Below are 26,715 nucleotides of genomic sequence, written 5' to 3'. Positions count from 1 at the left end.
TGGATGTAGGACTCGTACCAAAAAGGCTTAATAAGAGGGTTACACAAGACAATAAATTGTACAGAAATACTAAAGTTGATGAATTTGGGACTTACCTTAAATCACAATTCAGTTGTTGGATAAGTGAAGGGAGTAACGTGGATACACTTTGGGCTAAATTTAAAGGAATTATTTGGGAAGGAGAGAAGAGATTTGTACCTGTTAAGAAGGGTAAAATGACCTCAGACCCTGTTTATTATACAAGGGAAATAAGAAAATTAAAAAGAAAATGTAGAATAGTAAACAGGAAAATCAAAGAGGGTAGGGAGAGTAGAGAAACTAGAAAACAGCTAATGAGGGAACTGAATAGAGTGAAAAAGGAAGCAAAAGAGAATTATATGAATGGCATACTTCAAGAGGGTAATGACCACAAAGGGAAATGGAAAAAGCTGTATTCATATATCAGGAATCAAAAAGGAAAAGGAGTCCAAATTCCTACAATGGTGGGAGAAGGGGGTGAACACTATTTAACAGATACTGAGAAAGCAAACCTATTTAGTAGGGAATTTAGAGATTCAGTAGATGATTGTCAAGAGTTGGAAACCGAAACAGAAGATAGAGAGCGAGAGAGACAGAGGGAAACAAGAAGCTTCTCATTCACAAACGAAGATATTTTCAGAGAAATCCAACTGCTTCAGCAAGGAAAAGCTGCAGGAAGTGATCAAATTACTGGGGAGGTATTAAAGACAATGGGGTGGTACATAGTGCCTTATTTAAAATTTCTCTTTGACTATGTCATAAATAATAGTGTAATACCAAAGGAATGGAAGGAATCTATAATAATACCAATTTCTAAAGGAAAGGGTGATAAAAGGAAACCAGAGAACTACAGACCAATCAGCCTGACCAGTATAGTTTGTAAAATTCTGGAGAGTTTAATATCGAAGTACATCAGAGGGATATGTGATGATAAAAATTGGTTCATGAGGAGCCAGTATGGATTTAGAAAGAAATTTTCTTGTGAGGCACAACTGGTGGGATTTCAGCAGGACATATCAGATCAGTTGGATTCAGGAGGTCAGTTAGATTGCATAGCCATAGATCTTTCCAAAGCCTTTGATAGAGTGGAACATGGAATATTATTAAAGAAATTGGAGGGAATAGGATTGGACGTAAGGGTTACACGTTGGATAAAAGCATTTCTAAATTCAAGGGTTCAGAAAGTCAAAGTAGGAAATAATGTATCGCAGGAAGAGAAAGTTTGGAAGGGAATTGCACAGGGTAGTATAATCGGTCCGTTACTTTTCTTAATATACGCAAATGATTTAGGGAACAATATAACATCAAAAATAAGATTGTATGCAGATGACATAATTGTTTATAGAGAAATAAACAACATTGAGGATTGTTCAGAATTACAAAGGGACCTTGAAAGTATCCAACAATGGGTTGAAGAAAATAATATGAAGGTTAATGGAGGCAAATCAACTGTTACAACTTTTACAAACAGGAGCTTTAAAACTGAATTTGAATATACTTTGGATGAGGTAGTTATCCCAAAAGATGGCAAGTGCAAATACTTAGGTGTGAGATTTGAAAGTAATTTGCACTGGAAGGGTCATATTGATGACATTGTTGGGAAAGCATACAGATCATTACATGTCATAATGAGGCTACTTAAAGGATGCAACAAAGAATTAAAAGAAAAAAGTTACTTGAGTATGGTTCGTCCATTATTGGAATATGCAAACAGTGTTTGGGATCCTCACCAAGAATACCTAATAAAAGAAATAGATAGTGTGCAGAGGAAAGCAGCAAGATTTGTAACAGGGGATTTCAGGAGAAAGAGTAGTGTATCAGAAATGTTAAAGGAACTTGGGTGGGAAACTTTAAGTAAGAGAAGGGAGAAAACTAGACTTACAGGATTATATAGAGCCTATACAGGAGAAGAAGCATGGGGAGATATCCGTGAGAGGCTTAAGTTGGAAAATAATTATATTGGCAGGACTGACCACAAATATAAAATTAGAAGGAATTTTAGCAGAAGCGATTGGGGTAAATTTTCATTCATTGGGAAGGGTGTGAAGGAGTGGAACAGTTTACCAGGGGTAGTGTTTGATCCTTTTCCAAAATCTGTACAGATATTCAAGAAGAGAATAAACAGCAACAGAGAAAATAAATGAAGTGTTAGAGGGCATTCGACCGGTGCAGGTTATTGTAAATTTAAAAAAAAAATGTGTGTGAATAAATTAATTCCATCCCCTGGTCTAAGGAGTTTGGACAGCCAAAGTAGGGGACTGCCTGTAGGGGTGAAGTACAGTGGGGACTTCGAGGGCCCTGGGACCGCTACGGTAGCTGTGAAGGCCCTTCAGGAACTCTGAAAAGTGGTGGCAAAAGGGGTTCTGGTTAAGACGCAGCAGGTCGTTATGCTACTTAGGATCCAGAACGGGTAAAAAAATAATAGTAAATAAATAAATGCAATGTAAATATTAATGTTATACCAGTTTTATAGTATCATTTGAAGCAATTCCACATACTGTATATCAGTTGACTATATTTGTAAGTAGTACAGGAGATATTATAATTAGAATTTTGTAAACAATATAAATTTATTAAGGATGAGCTGTGTGTTTAATAGAAAACATTGTTAGCGTAAATTGTATAATATTGTATTATAGGAAAAATTTTCTTCTCTTGTTAATTTAATATTTAGTGCTTGACAATAATGTATTTTAGTGTACCATTTGCCACCGAGGTAGACACCTCATTTTCAAATAAAGAGATTTTGATTTTTGATTTGATTTTAATCAGAAATAATGCTTTTCCAGAACTTGCAAACATCACACGTCAAGCTGACTTACCTGTAATTATCCACTTTATGTTTGTCATTCTTTCCCTTGTACACTGGGGTTACTATTGCAAGTCAGGAAGGGGTACTGATTGTAATACAATGTTACGGTTTAACGCCCTGTAATGAATTACTGGCCTAAAGCCGCCTTGAGTTTTTGGCACCAGAAAAATAGGTGAAGAATATGATGACTTTGAAGGTCAAATGATATCATCCTTCAACATTTGATCTATGATTTCCATGAGGGCTTTCATTTCAGGTGGTGATAGCCTATATGGAGGAAACCTTACAGGAACCAAATCCGTCACCTCGATCTTGTATTCAATTAAATCAGTGACACCAAGATTTTATGAAAACATGTCAGGAAATGACTGACATAATTTACAAATACTATTAGCCTGATCCTGAGGGAGATGGCTAAGGTCTAATGATATCTTACTCTGGGTAGGTGAAATCATAGAAGATGATGCATTACTACATTTTAAAAGAGGTATATGGAAATTACTCTTGAATTTAAATGTGCAGGATTTACTTTGAAGAAGAAGAACAAGACCAGAATATGACATGAAATCTGCCCCTAATATCACAGGGCATGACAAATGTTTAGAAACAAACAACTTCAACTCCCATGTAAATTTAGAAATGTGAATTTTAGCCTGAATAAATCTTAAAATTTCTAGAGGGGAAGAATTCGCGAAACACATTTAACGGAAGAAGAACTATATTCTGGAAATTTACAACAAACTTTTAATTTGAAATACCAATCTTCAGAAATAATGGAGCTAATACTTCCCAAGTCTAAAAGAGCCATGACCAGTTCATTATTTATTTCAATTTTGAGGAAGGACACAAATCCAGCAGCCTCGGAGGCAATTTTGAGACATTCTCTAGGACCTTCAAAAAATGTATTAGACGGTCTTCCCTCCTCAGAAAATTTGATGCCCAAAATGGAACTGGGCTGAGCCTTGAGAAGCTGGTAGTGGTGACTCAGTCGGGCACCCTAGTAATTTCCTATCGCTTAGATTAGTGGAGGTAGAACCAGAAGTAGAACAAGAAAGTGTACTATTAGAGGGGATACAGTTTTTAGTGAGGTGTGAGAACGACCTGCATTTGAAACATCCTTGAGACAACGCTGCTCCATTCCTAGGTCCATTAGTTTTTACAAGAGGACACTTATTCCTAAGATGGTCTGTCGACCCATAAGTATAACATTTGCGGGGAGAGAAGGTTCAGCGAAGTGGTGGCCGAGAACTATTAGAAGATTGTGGTGAATCGCTAGCAACTCACAGAGTTGTCTGCATATTTTACTCCTTCCGTGGACACTGACATAGCCTCGAGCTCAGAAAATGTTTGCAGACGAGAAGTAAAACATAAATAAGATCTGTAAGATGGAGAAATCCCTTCAACAATGGTCTGTACTATTTGGCTTTCAGAATAATGTAAGGCTAATACTCTGATGTAGAATTTAATGTCCTGTATGAAATCTGCTAGATTTTCATCTAGCCTTTGGACTCGGAAGTAGTGTTTTTGCACTAACGATGACAAAGCTCTAGCTGGGATGAAATTAGCTAAAAGATGAGGATGAAAAGTTTCGGTTGTATTTCTTTCCACTATGAACTTGACAATTTCATCTGTAAAATTTGTGAATGCGAGAGAGCAAACGCTAAGGCATAATCCTGAAATTCTACAAGTAATCTTAGAAATGCTATCACATCATTAACAGAATTAACCAAAAATTTTGAAATGCCCTTAAGCAACATGGTTAAAGGGTGAGCTAAACTACTGAAGCCTGGTGATATAACTGGAGTAGGCGCCAGTGGTTGAGGAGGTTCGAAAGCGGCATTACTAATAAAAAATGAAGGAACGACATGTTCAGATGGGGCAGAAGCTTGTTGTGGCTCAATCGATTCCACACTCTCAGAAGACTTCAATCAATCAATCAATCAATCAATCAATCAATCAATCAATCAATCAATCAATCAATCAATCAATCAATCAATCAATCAATCAATCAATCAATCAATCCAGATCTGCATTTAGGGCAGTCGCCCAGGTGGCAGATTCCTTATCTGTTGTTTTCCTAGCCTTTTCCTAAATGATTGCAAAGAAATTGGAAATTTATTGAACGTCTCCCTCGGTAAGTTATTCCAATCCCTAACTCCCCTTCCTATAAATGAATATTTGCCCCAGTTTGTCCTCTTGAATTCCAACTTTATCTTCATATTGTGATCTTTCCTACTTTTATAAACGCCACTCAAACTTATTCGTCTACTAATGTCATTCCACGCCATCTCTCCGCTGACAACTCGGAACATACCACTTACATGTAACTAATCTCATTATTACACCCGTATTGAACTATGCTATGATATACTAACAATTTGTTGGTTATTTTGATCCACCTTTTCAATACAAATTACAGTTTGTGTTGCTAAGTTGTAATGTTACAACACTAATTTACCGGGACATGTTTCGCTTTTATTCACAAGCATCATCAGCCTACACAATTGCCTCAATTGCCTCAAGGTTTGTTTTGTTTTTTAATGTGTATATTATTCTTGTTTTAAATATTGTTATCACTGAAATTAGATTTACATTCAATGCAATGAAATTTGTAACAACAAACCAAAAATGACAAACCTTGAGGCAATTGTATAGGCTGATGATGCTTGTGAATAAAAGCGAAACATGTCCTGGTAAATTAGTGTTGTAACATTACAACTTAGCAACACAAACTGTAATTTGTATTGAAAAGGTGGATCAAAATAACCAACAAATTGTTAGTATATCATAGCATAGTTCAATACGGGTCTAATAATGAGATTAGTTACATGTAATGTGATAGCCAACCAGGCAAAAACTAAGACAAACAGGTATATTAACCTCAAGGTTAAAGTCAGTAAGATTGCTAAAGATATCTGGTTTTTGAAAGAATGTTTAAGGTGCGGTGTAATACCGAAATTCTTAAGATCTACCCAAAGAAAGAACATATCAAGCTCAAAATCTCTTGACACCCAAAACAGAGTAAACAAAATATGGCTAAAAAACGAATTAAAGTTACTGTACAGAAAAAGAATCGCTACTAAACTTACAGCTCTACAAAGCACACTTAAGTATATCCCATTTTACATCGCCTTTAGACTGGAGCTCCATTCAACGACATACCATTGATAAACTCTCAAACATCTTAGACAGAAAGCAAAAAACTCTAGAAAACAAACTAAAACACCTAATAGAAGATCAAAAAAAGTTAACCGTTAATGGAAAAAATGATTCAATTCCTTTAAAGATAAACAACCCCGCGACAATTAATTTATCAGACACCAATTTTTCTGAAAATGAAATGAACATACTCAACAAAGGAACTAAGTTCAATTGGCCTAACCCGTACAAAATGGAAGAATTAACTATCACAATAGCGGAATCTGAAGCAAATATAGGGAAACTGCCGGCAGAAATACAAAATGACATTAAATATGAAGTAAAAAAGAAACTCCCAAGTTCAGTAAAAGAAATGAAAACTAATTCCGACCAGACCCTCCTAAAACAAATAAAAGATTTAAAGACAAAAATAAAAGATAACGACATTATCGTGACTAAGGCAGATAAAGGCGAAACAATAGTCCTAGTAAATAAAAGTGACTACATCAAAAAAAACGAAGAATTCTTTTCTAATGAATCTTACACTATAGTAAATAAAGACCCGATCTCTAGAATTCAAAGGAATCTAAAAACAATCCTTAAAAATTCAATTTGTTTATTTAACAAGCAAGAACAACAAAAAATGGTCAACATGAACCCAACATTACCCAAAACAAAGGCACTACCTAAAGTACACAAAAACAATACACCCATTCGACCAATTATAAACAGCAGAAATAGCCCAACATATAAAATATCAAAATTTATACATCAGTTCCTCAAAAAGCATTATAAGTTCCAGAGTAACTCCTCAATTAAAAACTCAATTGAATTTTGCGAAAGATTAAAAAACTTCAACTTACAACCCCACCATAGAATGAGCTCGTTTGACATTTCCAATATGTATTCAAATATCCCCATTAAAGAAACGATCAAAATTATTAACTCAAACCTTTCCAAATATAGCAACTTAAGTAAGCTAGAAGTAGATGAATTTATTATACTACTTAAATTCGTACTAAATAATAACTATTTCAGCTTTAACAATAAAATCTACCACCAATTAAGTTTAGCCATGGGTGACCCCAGCTCGGGAATATTAGCGGATATTTATATGGATAACATAGAACATAGCATTATAAAACCAAACATAGAAGGAATCTGCCTTTGGCTGAGATTTGTTGACGATACATTTGTAATAACAGACAATCGAAAAAATAACAGCGAAAAAATCCTTGAATTTTTAAACAACATCGATAAATACGTAAAATTTACCAAAAAAGACGAAAAAAACAACTCATTGAATTTTTTAGATGTTACTGTAACACGCTTAAAATCCAAATTTGATTATCAGATGTACAGAAAACCAACACACACGCCAATAACAATAAGAAATGACTCACTCCACCCCAAATCCCACAAACAAGCAACCGTTTTCAGCATGGTCTACAGAGCCTACAAAATACCCTTATCACCCGCGAATTTTACAAAAGAAATAAATTTTATAAAAGAACCACAAACCTCACACCGGAAAAGACTAAAAAATCCAAATACGCAACCTTCACTTACACCAGTTCAAAGATTCACCAAATAGCAAACCCACTCAAAAAACGAGATATGCAAATAGCCTTTAAAACATATAACACTAACAAAAACTTATTTTTTAACCATAACACAGTAAATGCCTACAATAACAAATTTCAAGGCTCCGGAATATACAGACTAACATGCGCACAGTGTAAATCTTCATATGTTGGCCAAACTGGACGCAGTTTCCTAACCAGATACATGGAACACTTTAATGCCTTAAAACACAATAAATACTCTGCAATGAGTAATCATATGAAAGAAACCGGCCATCATTACACCTCAATAGATAAAGACCTTACAATAATCAAAAGAATCGAAAAGGGGAAGCTAATGACAGAATTCGAAAACATATATATTTATTTGGATCAATACTTTAATAAAGGAAAAAACTTGAATGACGCGGTCGAAATAAAAAGTCCGTTAATAGAGCAGTTGCCAACATTATTACGAAATCTCAAATCAGATAAAAGCAAATTCTTTAAAATATTCAATCTAAATACACTCACAACTGAAACCATTTCGGCAACGCAAAAAAGTCCCCCTCCACATAACACGCCAAAGCTTAACGCCCTGCCTGCAGGATCGTCCTCTACCCCCATCTCGACAACAAATAAGAATTCCCCACCACGTAGCACGTCAATAGCAAACGCCCCGCCCAACATCTCTTCCCCTCAACCCCCTACCCGCCCTTCACAACAGCTCTTTCATACGTACAACACAAGGAGTAGAGCCACAACAGACAATAGTCACAGTAACGCAATAAGGCCCACAAGATTCTGTAGCAGCAGACAAAGGGGTAAGTGATAATGCAACATCAACACTCACATTATAAGCACAACACACACACACACACACAATATTACTTAAGTTCATTTCCATTTGTTCCAGATGCTTCTTCCATTCCATAAATCGATAGAAACATAATCAGATACCAGTACTCAAAATTTGGATTGAAGCCCCTTTTAACCAAAACTTACATCAAAACAATCAACTTCCAACGGAGAGTCTGGTCGCTACAAACAAGAATTAAATATGTCAATACTTCCTCTGATCAAATTGCCAAACTGCAGCAGCAAGCCTCATCAAATTTAGAAGCCATTTTCCAACGAACTCAAGACTTCAATTCTAGATTATCATCATGACTAATCACGCATAATGCAAAACTACAGTTTTTTAAAAATAACATTATTTAGAGAGCACAATTCTTAACTATAATTTGCAATACTGAAATGTTACTGTATTCTAGAAACCAACGCACTTCAGAAACTATGGCTCCTATATATTAACATCCAATATTTATATTTATATTTATGACTCAAATTTTAATGCCAAATTATAGTTGAATCAATTTTATTTTAACATTGCAAACAATTTTTAGCCAAATTAAAAACTGTGTTTTGGACGTCAATGTGTTTTAGAATTAAGAGTTAATACATTTTAACATCGCAGATCATATTGTCATAATTTTTAATGTGTATATTATTCTTGTTTTAAATATTGTTATCACTGAAATTAGATTTACATTCAATGCAATGAAATTTGTAACAACAAACCAAAAATGACAAACTTTGAGGCAATTGTACAGGCTGATGATGCTTGTGAATAAAAGCGAAACATGTCCTGGTAAATTAGTGTTGTAACATTACAACTTAGCAACACAAACTGTAATTTGTATTGAAAAGGTGGATCAAAATAACCAACAAATTGTTAGTATATCACATACCACTTAGTCAAGCAGCTTTTCTTCTTACTCTCAGTTCTTCCCAACCCAAACTTTGCAACATTTTTGTAACGCTACTCTTTTGTCGGAAATCACCCAGAACAAATCAAGCTGCTTTCCTTTGGATTTTTTCCAGTTCTTGAATCAGGTAATCCTGGTGAGGGTCCCATACACTGGAACCATACTCTAGTTGGGGTCTTACCAGAGACTTATATGCCCTCTCCTTTACATCCTTACTACAACCCCTAAACACCCTCATAACCATGTGCAGAGATCTGTACCCTTTATTTACAATCTCATTTATGTGATTACCCCAATGAAGATCTTTCCTTATATTAACACCTAGATACTTACAATGATCCCCAAAAGGAACTTTCACCCCATCACCGCAGTAATTAAAACTGAGAGGACTTTTCCTATTTGTGAAACTCACAACCTGACTTTTAACCCCGTTTATCAACATACCATTGTCTGCTGTCCATCTCACAACATTTTTGAGGTCACGACTTATTAGGGTCCTCTGCTGTATGTATATTTAATTGGGGAGGATAGTCACTCTTTCCACTCACAGATCCAGACAACAATTGATTAACCTTACTAGACAGATCAGAAATGGTCTGTACTATTTGGCTTTCAGAATAATGTAATAATATATGGAGAGAAAGAAATTGGTGATGCTCTGTCTACAATCACCACTAATATTACTGCACTTGCCTCTGTTCTAAGTTTTTTTTGAAGGAGGTGAACCCTCCAGCAATCAACTTAAATGTGTTCGAGTTTTTAATTTCTCTGAAATTTAATGATGAACATTCTAGTATAGCTAACACTCTGATTGTCATCGTTAGCACCCTTGTTATCCGAGCTGATGAGCTCTTTAACTGTTATTTGTTGTTACTTATTCAGATTATTTATCAAATTTTAAAAATCAAAAAAAAAATTTTTTTAATTCAAAATTTAGTGTTTTAAATTATGCTCTCATCTTTTCTCTGTCCACTCATTCACAAAAGCACCTTCTTACACCTCTCTAGTCCACTAAATCCCTGGAACAAGTGGTAACAGAGCATGGTTGAATGGGTCTGGACAAAGTCCCTTTTGATACAGATGTTGATTCCCAATTATGGTCTGTACTATTCGGCTTTCAGAATAATGTAAGGCAAATACTCTGGTGTAGAATTTAATGTCCTGTATGAAATCTGCTAGATTTTCATCTAGCCTTTGGACTCGGAAGTAGTATTTTTGCACTAACGATGATAAAGCTCTAGCAGGGATAAAATTAGCTAATAGCTAGGAGGGGAAACACTTGCATTTCTTTTGAAAGACACTAAAAATCCTGCAAGGGCTTATGGCCTGAAGTTGCAGAGGCTAAGCCTGTACTACAGAGGGGTGACTAGAATGCAAAATATTAAGTACCAAAATAGTTGTGAAGAATTTAGAGTTTTAGAAAGGAGTATATTTACTCCACTCACTTTCATCGTTTAGTAGTTTTAGCTTCAAACGTTAATACAACCCAGCATTTTAGAGGCACCAGGTTCTTACACAAATTTACACTAGATAAACTTCAAAGACTGTGTTTACTGTCACTTCAGCTCGACATACTCATCTATAAATAATTATAATTTAAACAGGGGCAATGAGTGCCCACTCTAAATGTCCTTAATGTACAAAATAAAGGATTTAAGACAAACAGCCATGAACAAAACGCTAGGAGGTGAAACACGTACATTCCTTTTGAAAGACACTAAAAATCCTGCATGGGCTTATAGCCCCAAGTTGCAGAGGTTAAGCCTGTACTACAGAGGGGTGACTAGAGGCAAAATATTAAGTACCAAAATAGTTGTGAAGAATTTAGAGTTTCAGAAAATCATAGTCACCCCCATACAAAGTTGAATGGGAATTAATAGAGGATGAACACACTTTATTAAGTTACATATTTCCCAGCAGGGATTTGAACAAGGTTTTCAGACTTGCCGGAAAATGTACATTCAAAAGGTGATATTAAACTTTAGAATTTTACATTAAGAAGGAAGTTTGTAAACCTTCCCCTCACGTTAAGTGCCTGAAGTTGTCACATGTTAAAAGATGTCTGCCATTACCTCGAGTTGTTGAGCCTTCCAATGACGCCAAAGATGCCCCTGCCTCCTATTACACCGTACACACACTTGGACTGTAGCGATGAAGATGACAATACGGCCCTAAAGTGCCCAGCTTTTATAGCAACTCAGAAGAGTAGGTTCCAGAACTCTCTTGACCTGTACACACCCTGAATTTTAATTGGCTAGAAATATATATACAAAAATTTCTGATTGGTTCATAACTTAAGGAAGAAGGAAGCCGTAATAGTGCTGATAACCTCAGCACATTATAAAAAATCTACAAACGCTTAAGGCTTACCACTACAGAAATTTGAAACTTCCCTTAAAAATTAATTGTCCATCCTCCTGCCAGAAGGGACACACAAGCCTATAGTAGAGACATCTAAAGAATAAAGGTCCAAATATCTTCAGATACATAGTACAGGGTTCACAGCACAGATGGCCTTCTAGAAGGTGTGCCATTTAAATGGACGGAGAAGGTGTACCTCCAGTACAACAACAACAATAATAATAATCATTATAATAATTCCACCTGGTGGCCATGATGATTAAGGCGTATAAGTCTGAATGGTCTGACACCGTGGTTAGCTCTGGTTTGAGTCCCGTTGGTCGAAAACATTTTGCCATCAGAATGTTGGCCATGATGGTGGTATACAATTTCTAATCAATGGATTGTGTGCCAAAAGCTTGGATTAAATTCCAAACCTCTCCACAGTGCTCATACGAAGTGAGGGCATATGCCACTCTTGACGGTGATTCATCTGTTGGATGGAGACATTAAACCTTGAGCAGACCCCTTGATGCTATTCGATAGGAGTAGGCTATGTGCCGGCATCAGGTTTCATCCTCTCCCTTCCTACTATAATATATAATGTCAGTTTCATCTCATTAACTCCTCTGATGAGATTGACATCAGGAAGGGCATCTTGTCATAAAAATCCGCCACAACAAGATTCATCTCACCTCATACCCGACTCCGTAGAGAAATGGGACAAGGGCTGGACAAACAAATAATAATAAAAATAATATGATGGCCTCAGCTACCGTGTGCAGACATTTTAATCTGAAGCCATCTGCTTGTCTCTTGGGCTTCTATGGCTGTTTTATAATGAATTTTATTGGGTGCACACTACATGTCTCACCAAAGATCTTTTACATGCCAACACTGTATGACATAGTGTGTCGCATGGACTTTTCCGTCCTTCGAAAATCCAACTAGGTACCTTTACTGGGTTTGAACCCACTATCTTAGGGTCCAGAGGCATTTTTCCCTAAAATTCATATGACTGTCAATTACGTTTGCCATCATGTTATTCTTAGCTGACTTTTTTTGCTAAATTCAATTTCATAGTAAGTTACTTCAATCTCTCCTAACATTTGCACACCTATTCCTAACTCAATTTCTTTCTAACATTCTACACATGTTTCCAGTTATGTGGCCAGGTCAGTAATGGAATGAATGAAGCCCCATCTAGCAGCGAGGACGGGAACTGTGTCGGATGCTGAAGCCTGTCGTACTACTCCTGGGCAATTATTAATGACTGACAGATGAAATGAAATGATATTGAAAAGTGTTGCTGTAATGAAAGATGACAGGGAAAAACTGGAGTACCCGGAGAAAAACCTATCCTGCCTCCACTTTGTACAGCACAAATCTCACAGGGAGTGACCAGGATTTAAACCATGGAACCGAGAGATGAGAGGCCAGCGTGCTGCCGCCTGAGCCACAGAGGCTCCTTTCAAACTATCTCCTCCTTCTTAATCTCTTTAGTTTCTCTGTAATAATAAACTGTCTCTTTCCCATTCCTTACCACTTTTAAAAGGTACATACCAATTTTCACACTCCTCAACAATTGCTTTAAACCCATACCAGAGGCTGTTTACTTTTTTATTTACCACTAGCAATTACCCGCGGCTTGCTTGCATGGATTTCGTAATTTGATCAAAGTAATCATTCCTCGGCATTGCACTAAGACATTATCTGAAAATTCCTAAAATATAAAAACTCGCCCAAAAACTGAGTTTCATTTACCCCAGAAATTCTATGTGGTATTACCTTTTGGGGCTAAGACGATCATGCGACATAGAACTGTAGATGTGAGAAACAGTCTTATCTCAAGGCGAAAAATTAAATACATGTTTATTTTTAAAGGAGATTCCAAATACCTATTCCCACATCTGTAACATCTTCGGTTTCTGAGATATACATAAGTATCCCCATAAAAGGAATTCAACCCCTTGATCAGTTCTCCCCCACCCCCACCTCCATCTAAGTGTATTTTCCAAAAACAAAAATACGTGTTCCTTTATTTTTAAAGGAGATTCCAAATACCAACTTTCATGGCTGTAACATCTTCTGTTTTTAAGATATAAGTATCCTCATAAAAAATAATTAAACTATTTTTCACTTCTTTCACTTCCCGTTAAGTGCCTTCTCCGAAAACAAAAAGGTACATGACCTGTATTTTTAAAGGACTTCTCAAATACCAACTTTCTTGTCTCTAACTTGTTAAGTTTTGACATATTTGGTACTCATTTTAAAAATTCACCCGCTTCTCCAATTCCTTTCAGCCCCTTAACGGGATTTTCTGAAAACCGAAAATACGTGTTACACTATTTTTAAAGAAGATTTCAAATACCAGTTTTCATATCTGTACAGCTGTAACACCTTCAGTTTTTGAGATAAATGCTTATAAGAATAATTCAAGTTCTTCTTCTTCACTTCTTTCCACCCCTCACCCGCCTTAAGTGGACTTTCCGAAAACCAAAAATACGTGTTTCTTTATTTTGAAAGGAAATTCAAAATACCATCTTTCACATCTGTAACAGCTTCAGTTTTTAAGATAAAATATCCTCATAAACATATTTAAGCTCCTTATTTACTTATTTTCAACCCCCTACCCCTTACATAGATTTTCCAAAAAAAAAAAAACCACATGCGTTTCTCTTTATTTTTAAAGGAGATTCCAAATACTGATTTTCATGTCGTTAACATCTTTAGATTTTGAGATATTATTATCCTCATACAAAGAATTCAACTCATTTTTCAATACATTCACCCCCCTTAAGTGGATTTTCCTAAGACAAAAGAACACGTGTTTCTTTAATTTGAAAGAAGATTCCAAATACAAATGTTCATGCCTCTAACATCTTCAGTTTTTGATATATATAAGTATCCTCACAAAAATAATTCAACTTCTTTTTCACTCCAGCCCGGTAAGTTGATTCCCCCCACCCTGCAAAAATGTATGTTCCTTTATTTTTAAAGAAGATTCCAAATACAATTTTTCATGTGTGTAACCTTATTTTTTTGAGATACAAGTTTCTCCATGAAAAGAAATTAAATTTTTCACTTCCTTTCACCCTCCCCCTTAAGTGAATTTTTCAAAAACCAAAAATACTTGTTTATTTATTTATAAAGGAGCTTCCAAATGCCAATTATCATGACTGTAACATCTTCAGTTTTGAGATGAATGTATCCTCATAAAAAGGAATTAAACTCCTTTTTCACCCCCCAATGTTGATTTCCCCCCCCCCCCCCAAAAGTGTGTTCCTTTATTTTTAAAGGAGATTCCAAATACTAATTTTCACATCTGTAACATGTTTAGTTTTTGAGATATAAGTATCCTCGTACAAAGAATTCAACTTATTCTTCAATTAATTCACCCCCTTAAGTGGATTTTCCAAAGACAAAAGATTACATGTTTCTTCACTTTGAAAGAATATTCCAAATACAAATTTTCATGTCTGTAACATACTCAGTTTTTGAGATATAAGTTGTGTGTTTGAGTCATCAGTCCATAGATTGGTTTGATACAGCCCTCCATGCCACCCTATCCTGTGCTAACCTTTTCATTTCTACATAACTATTGCATCCTACATCTGCTCTAATCTGCTTGTCATATTCATACCTTGCTCTACCCCTACCGTTCTTACCACCTACACTTCCTTCAAAAACCAACTGAAGAAGTCCTGGATGTCTTAAGATGTGTCCTATCATTCTATCTCTTCTTCTCGTCAAATTTAGCCAAATCAATCTCCTCTCCCCAATTCGATACAGTATCTCTTCATTCCTGATTCGGTTTATCCAACTCACCTTCAACATTCTTCTCTAACACCACATTTCAAAAGCTTCTATTCTCTTTCTTTCTGAGCTAGTTATTGTCCATGTTTCACTTCCATACAATGCCACGCTCCACACGAAAGTCTTGAAAAACATCTTTCTAATTCCTATATCAATGTTTGAAGTAAGCAAATTTCTTTTCTTAAGAAAGCTCTTTCTTGCTTGTGCTAATCTGCATTTTATGTCCTCCTTACTTCTGCCATCGTTAGTTATTTTACTACCCAAGTAACAATATTCATCTACAGTACTTCCTTTAAGACTTCACTTCCTAATCTAATATTTCCTGCATCACCTGCCTTCGTTCGACTGCACTCCATTACTTTTATTTTGTACTTATTTATTTTCATCTTGTACTCCTTACCCAAGACTTTGTCCATACCATTCAGCAACTTCTCAAGATCTTCTGCTGTCTCAGATAAAATAACAATATCATCGGCAAATCTCAAGGTTTTGATTTCCTCTCCTTGGATTGTGATTTCCTTTCCAAATTCCTCTTCGATTTCCTTTACTGCCTCTTCTATGTAAACATTGAAAAGGAGGGGGGACAAACTGCAGCCTTGCCTCACTCCTTTCTGGATTGCTGCTTCTTTTTCAAAGCTCTTGATTCTTATCACTGCAGACTGATTTTTATACAGATTGTAGATAATTCTTCGTTCTCGGTATCTGATCCCAATCATCTTCAGAATCTTAAACAGCTTGGTCCAATCAACATTATCAAATGCCGTTTCTAGATCTATGAATGCCATGTACATGGGCTTGTCCTTCTTGATTCGATCCTCTAAGATCAGACGTAAAGTCAGGATTGCTTCACGTGTTCTTACATTTCTTCTGAAGCCAAATTGATCTTCTCCCAACTCAGCTTCAACTTGTTTTTCCATTCTTCTGTAAATAATACATGTTAAAATTTTGCAGGCATGGTAGTTTTCACACTTGTCAGCACCGGCTTTCTTGGGAATAGGTATAACAATATTCTGCCAAAAATCGGATGGGACTTCTCCTGTCTCATGCATCTTACACACTAAATGGAATAACCTTGCCATGCTGGTTTCTCCTAAGCCAGTCAGTAATTCAGAGGGAATGTCATCAATTCCAGGTGCCTCATTCCTATTTAGGTCACTCATAGCTCTGTCAAACTCTGACCTCAAAATTGGGTCTCCCATTTCATCAGCATCAATGGCCTCTTCTTGTTCCAGAACCAAATTATTTACACCTTTACCTTGATACAACTGTTGGATATGCTCCTCCCGCCATCTTTCTGCTTTGTCTTCTTTCCCTAGAAGTGGCTTTTCATCTGAGCTCTTAATATTCATACACCTAGATTTCCTTTCTTCAAAGGTTTCCTTGATTTTCCTGTATGCAGCATCTACCTTTCCCAGATCCATACAACCTTCGACATCCTTGCACTTCTCCTTCAGCCATTCTTCCTTAGCTACCTTGCACTTTCTATCCACTTGATTCTTTAATCGCCTGTATTCTTTTCTGCCCTCTTCATTTCTAGCATTCTTGTATTTTCGATGTTCATCAATCAGGTCTAGTATCTCCTTAGTTATCCACTGATTCTTTGCTGATCTTTTCTTCCTTCCTAACATTTCTTCAGCAGCTCTACTGACTTCATTTTTCATGATTATCCACTCTTCCTCTATTGTGTTTCCTTCAGACTTTTCATTTAGCCCTTGTGCAACATGTTCCTTGAAAGAATCCCTCACACTCTTTTCTTTCAACTTGCCTAGATCCCATCTTTTTGCATTCTTTCCTTTCTTCAATTTCTTCAACTTCAGATGCCATTTCATGACCAACAAGTTGTGGTCAGAGTCTACGTCTGCTCCTGGGAAAGTTTTGCAATCCAACACCTGGTTTCTGAATCTCTGCCTAATCATAATGAAGTCTATTTGATACCTTCTAGTGTCTTCAGGTCTCATCCACGTATACAGCCGTCGTTTGTGGTGTTTGAACCAAGTATTGGCAATGTCTGTAACCTTCAGTTTTGAGATATAAGTTTCTCCACAAAAATAATTCAATTTTTATCACTTCCTTTTACACTTCCCACTCAAGTAAATTTTCCAAAAACCCATTTCTTTAAAAGAGCTTCCAAATACCAATTATCACAACTAACATCTTCAGTTTTTAAGATGTATGTATCCTCGTAAAATGAATTCATCTCCGTTTTCAACTCCTACCCCTACCAAGTTGATTCCCCCCAAAAAATACGTGTTTCTTTATTTTTAAAGGAGATTCCAAATACCAGTTTTCACGTTTGTAACGTCTTTAGATTTTTTGGTATATATATTCACATACAAATAATTCAAGTAATTTTTCAATTCGTTCTCCCCTCTCCTCCGTTAAGGGTTTTTTCCAAAAACAAAAGAATACGTGTTTCCTTATTTTTAAAGGAGATTCCAAGTACCAATTTTCACGTCTGCAACATGTTTAGTTTATGAGATATACTGTAGATATGTTAAGTCTAAAAATTCACCCCCCTTTTCAGTTCCCCTTAAGTGGATTTTCTGAAAAATAAAATAATGTTTCTTTACTTTTACAGGAAATTCCAAATACCAGTTTTCAAATCTACAATATGTTATGTGTCTGAGATAATTTGCAGATACATTCTTTTTAAAAATTCATCCCGTTTGTCACTCCTGTTCACCCCCTATTCATCGGATTAACCAAAAACACAAAAATACTTGTTTCTTTATTTTCAAAGGAGATTCCAAATACCAATTTTCATGCCTGTAATATCTTCAGTTTTTGAGATATAAGTCTCCTCATAAAAGGTGTTCGACCCATTTTCCCCCTTTTTCACCCCCCTTAACGGGATTGTCCTAAAACAAAAAACACGTTTCTTTATTTTTAAAGGAGATTCCAAATATCAATTTTTATGTCTGTAAACTTTTAAGATTTTGAGATATAGATATCCTCATTTTAAAAATGCACCCCCCCTTTTCACCCCCTTAGCGACGGAATGTCCAGAAATCCTCCCTTAGTGAGCACCTACATTGTAATGTGAATATACCCCCAAAATTTAATTTCTTTATATCCAGTAGATTTGGCTCGGCGATGATGAATCAGTCGGTCAGAACAAGTTATTTTATGTATATAGATTTTCCATAGATCACAAATACTTTCTAAAAACTGCCCCATGTCTCTCAAATCAATCATACGTTATTGCATAATAGTCCTAGTTTTACAACTTTCCTTTCTATCACATTTATTTTTAAATATGACAAAAACAGCTTTGTGATCAATTATACCATCTCTCACTTCAGTTTCTCTATAGAACTCATCTGGTAACTACAATAACACAGCTGATTATTATCTTATCAAATAATTCTGCATCAGTGTCAGTGCCACCCTTCTCAGGTCTGTACAATTCAAAAAACATAAAGTTCCCTATTATCTTCAGAGATGAGCCTTACACCTAAAATTTCATTTGTCTCATACTTAACTTGTTTTGTACCTTTCAGATTCCTCTTTCACCTGGATGAATACTCCCCTTCCTACCACTCCCATCCTGTCTCTATGATAAAAACTCCAGTTCCATACGAAAATATCTGCAAACTCCATAGAAGCCACAGTATTACGGAGAAACTAAACTAGAAGAATAAGACCTGCCATTTCAAAAATATTACATGAATTGTTCAAAGCTTACAACTTAGAAGACATACAGAATCTTAAGGACAAAGTTCTTATATACTTACTTGTATAATGTGTAAGCACGATCATTCATATTTTCACATTTGGCTTTAAACATCTGAAAGTCATCCTTATGACAACGATATAATGTAGATGCAGTTTCTCTGTAAACTTGTGCCAAGAACAGCATGTATGGGACATACCCTGTTAAGTCAAAGGCTTTCTGTAAGGCATTTATTTCTTTCTCTTGGGGTACATCTCTGGATCTATTAATCCTTCTGAGCCTCCCTAGAGCCTTTCCTAGCAGGAAATGCCACTCAGCTTCATTTTCATCTAATTTAATAGCTCTTTCAATGTAGTCAAGAGATTTAGTGTTTCCGTCATATCCATATTCCATGTATACAGCGGCCCGTGAACCCCATACACTTGCCTTATCTTTATCATCCATTTCACAGAAGGGAACAATTTTGTCAAATGTTGATCCTGCATCAGTATATTTTTTTAATTTTAATAAGACGAAACATTTACATGATAAAACAACATGGTGTAATCCAACAATAGCCACACCACATAAATTGCCAGAAACATTTCCTTGTGCCTGGTTCAGAATATCTTCCATTTTCTTCTGCTTAGACAAAGCAGCTTCAACAGAACCTTTACGATAATATTCATAACAAGCAACCAAATTTAAGAATAATGTATGCCAAAGGATATTTATTTCATCATTTTCAGCAATTTCCTCTAGTTTCTCCTCAATTCTATTAATATGAGGATCAGGATCTGAGTCTTCAAATGGTTTCCATGTAAATGGACATTCCAAATTCCTCATGGATTTCAAAAGGGTTTCAGCATCATCTGGTAAATTAGGAAATTCTGTTTCAGTGCCTTCCTCCAGAGAACATTTACTGAAGGCTTCACCAAGTTCATCAAGAGTTGCCCTAAAAAGAAATCAGAATACATATTTATAAATTAATTCAGTTCATTCATTGTTTAAGATAAATTTTAAGGCAGTTAGACTAGATCCAGGTTCACATACTAAGAGGTAAAAAAGCAAAAGCAAAGTGACATAGAAATGTCTAATTATGATCACTGATATCAGGAGTAAAAAAATGGAGTACAAGATGTGTAGGGGCTATGTTGAAGCCACAGCCACAGGTCTATTGGGTGTACAATACATCATATGGGTGGTGGATATATGATATTAATCAGTGAAAGCACAGAGTTGAGGTTTAAAGAGTTTTCCCCTTTCTAGGCTATACTCTCGTGAATATTGTGAAATCACACTCTCCATCGACTCCATGATATCATCTAGAGTTTTCACGGGCATATTTTCAGGGGCTCAATGGGATCAGTAGACAAACTTGGTTGGAGCTCATGACGCTCAACAACCTCGGCTTTCTAATGCTCAGCCTTGGACATTTTGGACTTGTTTGACGCTCTTTGACTCATAATTTCTACTCATTTTCATTTATGGTAGTCTTGAAACTTCTTTAAATTAAAGATATTGAGATATTTTAAATTATCATAATATTCTCAACTACAGTAGAACGTCAATAATCTGATTAAACTGAACTGTCAAAAATCTGAACCCGAACACTCAAGTTTTTTATGTGCATTTGAAAAACCACAGGCATGGTTTACTCTCGGCCCTCTCACCTCTGGTCACCTGTGCTGTGCGATGGAGTGGGAGTGGCTGGATCTGCATTAAAACAAAAATCAACCCCCTTCCACCTCTCCCTCTACCAACCCAATCAGTGGAGATGAGATTGTCAATGAAGATGAGATTGTCACTCATCTCCAGTTGGCCATGGCATGTTGTAGTGCATGTGTACTGTATATAAGATAGTCACTGTCAAACTTGTTGTGTTTACTGTTCGTTTCTTTATTTTATTCTGTTCATGTTACTGAAACACTATCAACCAGAAGGGCTAAAAAAGAAGCACACATTTTTAACAATTAGACAAAAAGTAGAAATTTCAGAGAAATATGCAAAGGGTGAAAGTGTGCTTCTTTAGCTGGACTTTAAAGTGTGAAAAAGGCAACAATTAGCTCTCAAAGAAGTTTGTCTGGTTACATAACTCTACTTGTGTTTTTCTGGAAAAGTATGGGTGTAGTGCTCTCCATTCTTACGGTTAAAACTGAACAAAAACTGAAATGAAGTTCTGTATATGATTACATAAATCTGGAAATGAAGGACTTGTAGTTACGCTTTTGTTGCTTACTTTTACCCTCTATATAGCACATCTCTAAGCAAACATCTCGATGAAAGCCTAGTTTCATCGCAAAGATTTTGAAGAAGGAGTGGGTTTCTCTTTGCCTTTCTTTGTTCTGTCTCTTAATGCACTTAGCACAGTCCTTTTTAATATTCCAAGTGTGTACCTAGAGAAAGTATGGTTCTCCTTTCAGTGGCCCCTCATCTCGACTGAAAAAAAAAGAAGTTCCACAGACTGTAAACTGGTACTTTACAGACGTGACACTGTACAAGAAATGTTAACAGCCTAAATGATACTGTTAACACATGCTGTTCTTGGAATTAAATATATGTAAGAACATATCCAATATATGAGTGCAAAGGGTTAAAGTAAAAAAAGTACAGTTTAGTTCTTGAATTCTGAAGAGGGATCTAAGAACTGTAAAACATTACAAACATCAAACAACTCTGAATTAGAAGATGCTGTTTATGTGAGATTCTCACAAAAGTAAGAAGCTTGGGTGAACCAATATCAGGACCTCTTGTTGGTGAGAAAGCCCTTCAGTTCAACAAAAAATTGGGTGGATCACCAGATTAAAAGGCCAGGTCTGGGTGGTTAAAGAACTTTAAATTATAGCATGGCATAAGAGAGCTTCAAATTCAAGAGGAAAAGCTGCCTGGAGATCGGAAGATGGCAGAATTATACAAAAAGTTTGCTGCTTTTGTTTCTGAACAAGGTCATGGACAAAATGGTGTTTATAATGCAGACAAAACAGACCTAAATTGGCATACTTTATCATGAAAACCCTTAGCTTCTCATCGAGAGATGTCAGTTCCAGGCTACAAAGTTGGTAAGGACAGAGTGACTGTAATGGTGGGCAGTAATGCAAGTGGCATCCATTCTCTTCCGTTATTGATTACCGTGAAAAGCAAATAGCCAAGAAGTTTTCAAGATGTTGTGTGCCTGCCTGTAATGTACAAATGACAAAAAAGCTCCTGGATGACTGCTGATATTTTCAAGGATTAGTACGAAAACAAAGTTTATACCAAATGTTAAAGCATATCACCACCAAAAGGAACACAAAACAGGGAAACTTATTTTAATCCTAGATAATGCCCCCACACACCCCTCCAGTTGAAGTTCCTAATGCCACTGATGAAAATGTCCAAGTTCAGTTCATACTGCCACATATTACAGTGATAATACAACCTATGGATCAAGGAATTATTGAAAAGATGAAAAAAAAGTTACAGAAAAAGCATTTTGTGCAGGCTGTTGCTAGCAAGGCCAGATGATGAAAATGTTGAGAGATTTACACACACACATAAAAAGAAAAACTTAACTTGAAGTTCTATGTTTATATGATTTCTGAATTTGGGATAGTTCAACAGAAGAAAATTTAAAATATGAATGGAAAAATTTGTGGCCTGAAGGTATAGAAGCAGGAGAAAATGAGGAAGGGAAATGTGTGTAAGCTGATGATTCACGGTACCTGAAGTCACAACTTCTTTTTATGCCATACCTGGCTTCAAACACTGTGACAAAGTCAGTGCTACCAAATCGTCGAATACTGACAAAAATTACTTCAGTTACCAACTTCTGAACATTGACAAAATCTAGACTGCTGGTGTGATAGATAAAGAAACATTTGTAAACAAAGATGATGTAGCTGAAAGCCAGAAATAATAAAGAATTTTTTTTTTTTTTTGCGTGGGAGTGTGGAAAATCTTTCATAAGATGCTTGTGAGGGTCCACACTCAACAAGTGTATGGAGATTCTTACCCACTAAAAAGCACACTCCCTTTTCCCACGATGTTTATCTCTGCCCCAGAAACCGCTCTCGCATTACAGTACTTCAGGACGGATGTCGTGCTCAATGCATCTTGTGCTTCATCTTCCTTCTTCTGCTTTACTGTCTGTCGTAATCATCCAGATCGTTCTTCTTCTGACACAGAATATTTTCTACGTAGACTGCCACCTGATCCCAAGACTCTTGACTTTGTAGCATTACAATGCCTTCTGGTGTCAATTCTCCCTGCATAACTTCTAAGCATGTAAATCGTGAAGACACCACTTACAGAACCAAGTGCCGATACCAGATCAGTAACTTCAAGGATCTCTACCATTCACCACTGCTGTTTGGCCTTTTCTAGTGCTTCACGAAACACGATACACTTGCCTGAGCTAAGAGCATGATGTCGTTTTGACTCTTCAATGTCCATATCTGTGCAAATTATGCGTCATGGATTCATTTTGCATCCTACTGCCTTGTGACCAGCCTCCCCCAACTTAAAGCAGAGTTTACTTCTGTCCACTCCTTTGCAGTTTCGTGCTTGATGCCCATATGACAAACATTTAAAGCACCGAGGAACTATGACCCACCTTCTTACTTTGCAGTATAGCCACCCTACTTTAATTTTGGCTATTTCTAACAGCTTTTGTGCCTCCCTATCTTCTATCTCCACAATGGCAAGTTTTTGGCCCCTGCTGTTCGGATTTGTGATTGAGACCTTCAATTCTTGATTAGGATTTTCTAAGTCTCGCCTTACAGACTTCTCTACTTTGGTAATAGTGGTGGCACTGTCCATATCTCGAATTTCCAATGTAGTTCTAGGCGTCAAAACTTTTACTTCGCCGTCATGTCCAAGAGCACATCTAAGTGATTTATTCAACTTTTCTGTATTCTCTTTTTCCGTGGCCTTATTAAATTCAAGAAGAATTGCTCCTGATATAGTTTTCCTGATCGATCTAATACCAGCACCACTGTCTTCCGGCTTCACCTTGCTATGGATATCCTTCACAACATCAGCAAAATTCTTGCCATTCATTGGTTTGATGAGTACACCTTCTGGGCGGCTTCTTGTAGTTAAACGTTTCTGTTGCTCGTTCTTTTAACAGTTTCAGATAATGGTTCAGGGTGAGTACCTTCATCTTCATCTGCCTTCTTCTGCCTATGTTCCCTCTTCTTCTTCTTCTTCTTCTTCTTCTTCTTCTTCTTCTTCTTCTTCTTCTTCTTCGATAATGCCATCTCCCATTTAATCTGTTCTATGTTCCTGTTTGTGGTGCACTGTTCTACTTTTCTTGAATGGGCAAATCCTTTTGCAGTATAGCTCTAGTTGCTTTCCAAGCTTTTCTGTACATAGATCCCACATCTAGAGCTTCCTCCAATTTCCTTAAACCTTGCTGAATTTCCATCTTCAGATTTTTCTGCTGAATTACAAGAATACTTTTCAACAGGCCCCTGGCGATTTCCAGTTGTTCTTCCTCTTTTAACATATCCTCCATTATTTGTTGAGTGATATCAAGCCTCAAATTAGTTTTCTCATTTTGTTCAATACTGCTATTGCATTTATCATCATCATCATCATCATCATCATCATCATCATCATCATCATCATCATCATCATCATCATCATCATCATCATCAACAACAACAACAACAACAACAACAACAACAACAACAACAACAATAATAATAATAATAATAATAATAATAATAATAATAATAATAATAATAATAATAATAATAATAATATTGGTTTTACATCCCACTACAGTAACTATTTCTTATGGTTTTTGGAGACACTGAGGTACCGGAGTTTTGTCCTGTTGGAATTCTTTTTATGTGCTGGTACATCTACTGACAGGGAACTGACATAATTGAGTACCTTCAAATATCACTGGAGTGAGCCGGGATTGAACCTGCCAACTTGGGCTCAGAAAGCCAGTGCCTTAACTGTCTGAGCCAAACAGCTCTGCAGACAGAATATTCTCAGAGACAACCTGAAGATAGCTAAGCAGAATCCTTGCAAGAAGTTTGTCAGCTATGGAGAGCAGGGATATACGAAGATAGTTGCCATATACACTATGATCACGTTTCTTGAATATGTTTAGATGATGAAATGAAATGTCGTATGGCTTTTAGTGCCGGGATACCCCAGGACGGGTTTGGCTCGCCAGGTGCAGGTCTTTCTATTTGACGCCCGTAGGCGACCTGCGCGTTGTGATGAGGATGAAATGATGATGAAGACAACACATACACCCAGCCCCCATGCCACTGGAATTAACCAATTAAGGTTAAAATCCCTGATCAAGCCGGGAATCAAACCCAGGACCCTCTGAACCGAAGGCCAGTATGCTGACCGTTCAGCCAACGAGTCGGACTGTTTAGATGATGGTTGCCTAGTTTTACTTCCTATTAAAACAGTCACCACCACCATCATCACATCTTGAATATGGTGATGATAGTGGCGTTCTTAAGGTCAACAAGTACTTACTGAGTTTCACAGTTTAAAAGGATTAGTGTGAATAACCTTGATGTGAGGGATAAGCTCCATATTGAATCAACTCCATTGGAGTGTTGTCTGGTCCAGGTACATTTCTGGGTTTCAGTTGGTTGAGCACCTCACAGAATTCCTGGTATAAAGGTGGAAATGCCATCCTAGGATGCACATCACAGATTATGTCCTCAGAGTAGAGTGCAGACATGTCAAAGGAATGAGAGATGGGAGTAATGGCTCAGCAGTAATGGGTGAGAATATGATGTTGGGAAGGAGCAAGGTGGTGCTCGAGAAAGAGTGAAGTGGGAGGAAGGAGGGACATAAGTATTGCAAAGGGACTGTTAGAAATCATGTTATGTGCAGTGGTGATAGCAATGTTGCTGGTGGTGGGAGGAATAGAGAAGAACCCAGGTCCAAATTCAGGAGAATTTGGGTGGGAGGACTTGGAAGAAATAAAGAGAGTGGTGAGGGAAACAAGTAAGGGGGAGGAGATTAAAGAAATGCTGTAGGAGCAGTTAACCACACAAAGAAAGATGAAGGAGCTGAAAATTTTTATAAAAGAAGAAATTGATGGTGTGAATGATAACAGACTTAGAGGAGGAAGTGGGAATTCTGAAAGAAAAGGTGGGTGTACTGGAAGAGGAATGGGCAGAAATAAAGAGAGGAACAAGGCTGGTTGTACAGGAGTCAGCTAGGAACAATGTTCATATGTATGGTGTACCAGAAGATAAGAAAGAATCGAAAGTGGAGTTGGTGTTGAAAGTGATTGTCATAACAGCGAATAAAATGAAAGTGAACTTCTCCGAAGTTGATGCCGATGATTTGTACAGAGTAGGGAGGAATAATGGAAACAGGTTGGTGATAGTGAGACTAATTTCAACTTTGATAATGGACACATTACTAAGAAATGTGGTAAATTTGAAAGGTTCAAACATTTATTTGAAGGCAGAGATAGACAAGGTAGAGAGGAAGCAGATGGAAATTTTAAAGCGGCATATGTGGAAGGCTACAGCACAGGGCTTACAAGCACAGATAGTAGGAAAGTGTCTGGTGAAATGAGACCGGAAGTGGACGCGGAATTGGACCCCAGAGAGATTGCAGAGGTTAAAAATGGGCGGG

At 36.7% G+C, this 26,715-nt stretch overlaps 1 protein-coding gene across 1 annotated transcript in view; it reads right to left on the bottom strand.

Moving 5' to 3' along the window:
* LOC136867324 (uncharacterized) overlaps window positions 1–19,646 on the bottom strand; it is a 62,715-nt gene extending 43,069 nt beyond the window's left edge. The window contains exon 1 of the mRNA XM_067144475.2: window positions 19,190–19,646. Within this exon, the coding sequence (XP_067000576.2) occupies window positions 19,190–19,572 (383 nt within the window). The 5' untranslated portion in view covers window positions 19,573–19,646. The remainder of the gene's footprint in view (window positions 1–19,189) is intronic.
* Window positions 19,647–26,715: the final 7,069 nt, after the last annotated feature.

Source organism: Anabrus simplex, chromosome 3 (assembly GCF_040414725.1).
Source record: "Anabrus simplex isolate iqAnaSimp1 chromosome 3, ASM4041472v1, whole genome shotgun sequence".
Lineage (NCBI taxonomy): Eukaryota > Metazoa > Arthropoda > Insecta > Orthoptera > Tettigoniidae > Anabrus > Anabrus simplex.
This window is presented reverse-complemented; position numbering and strand designations above follow the sequence as displayed.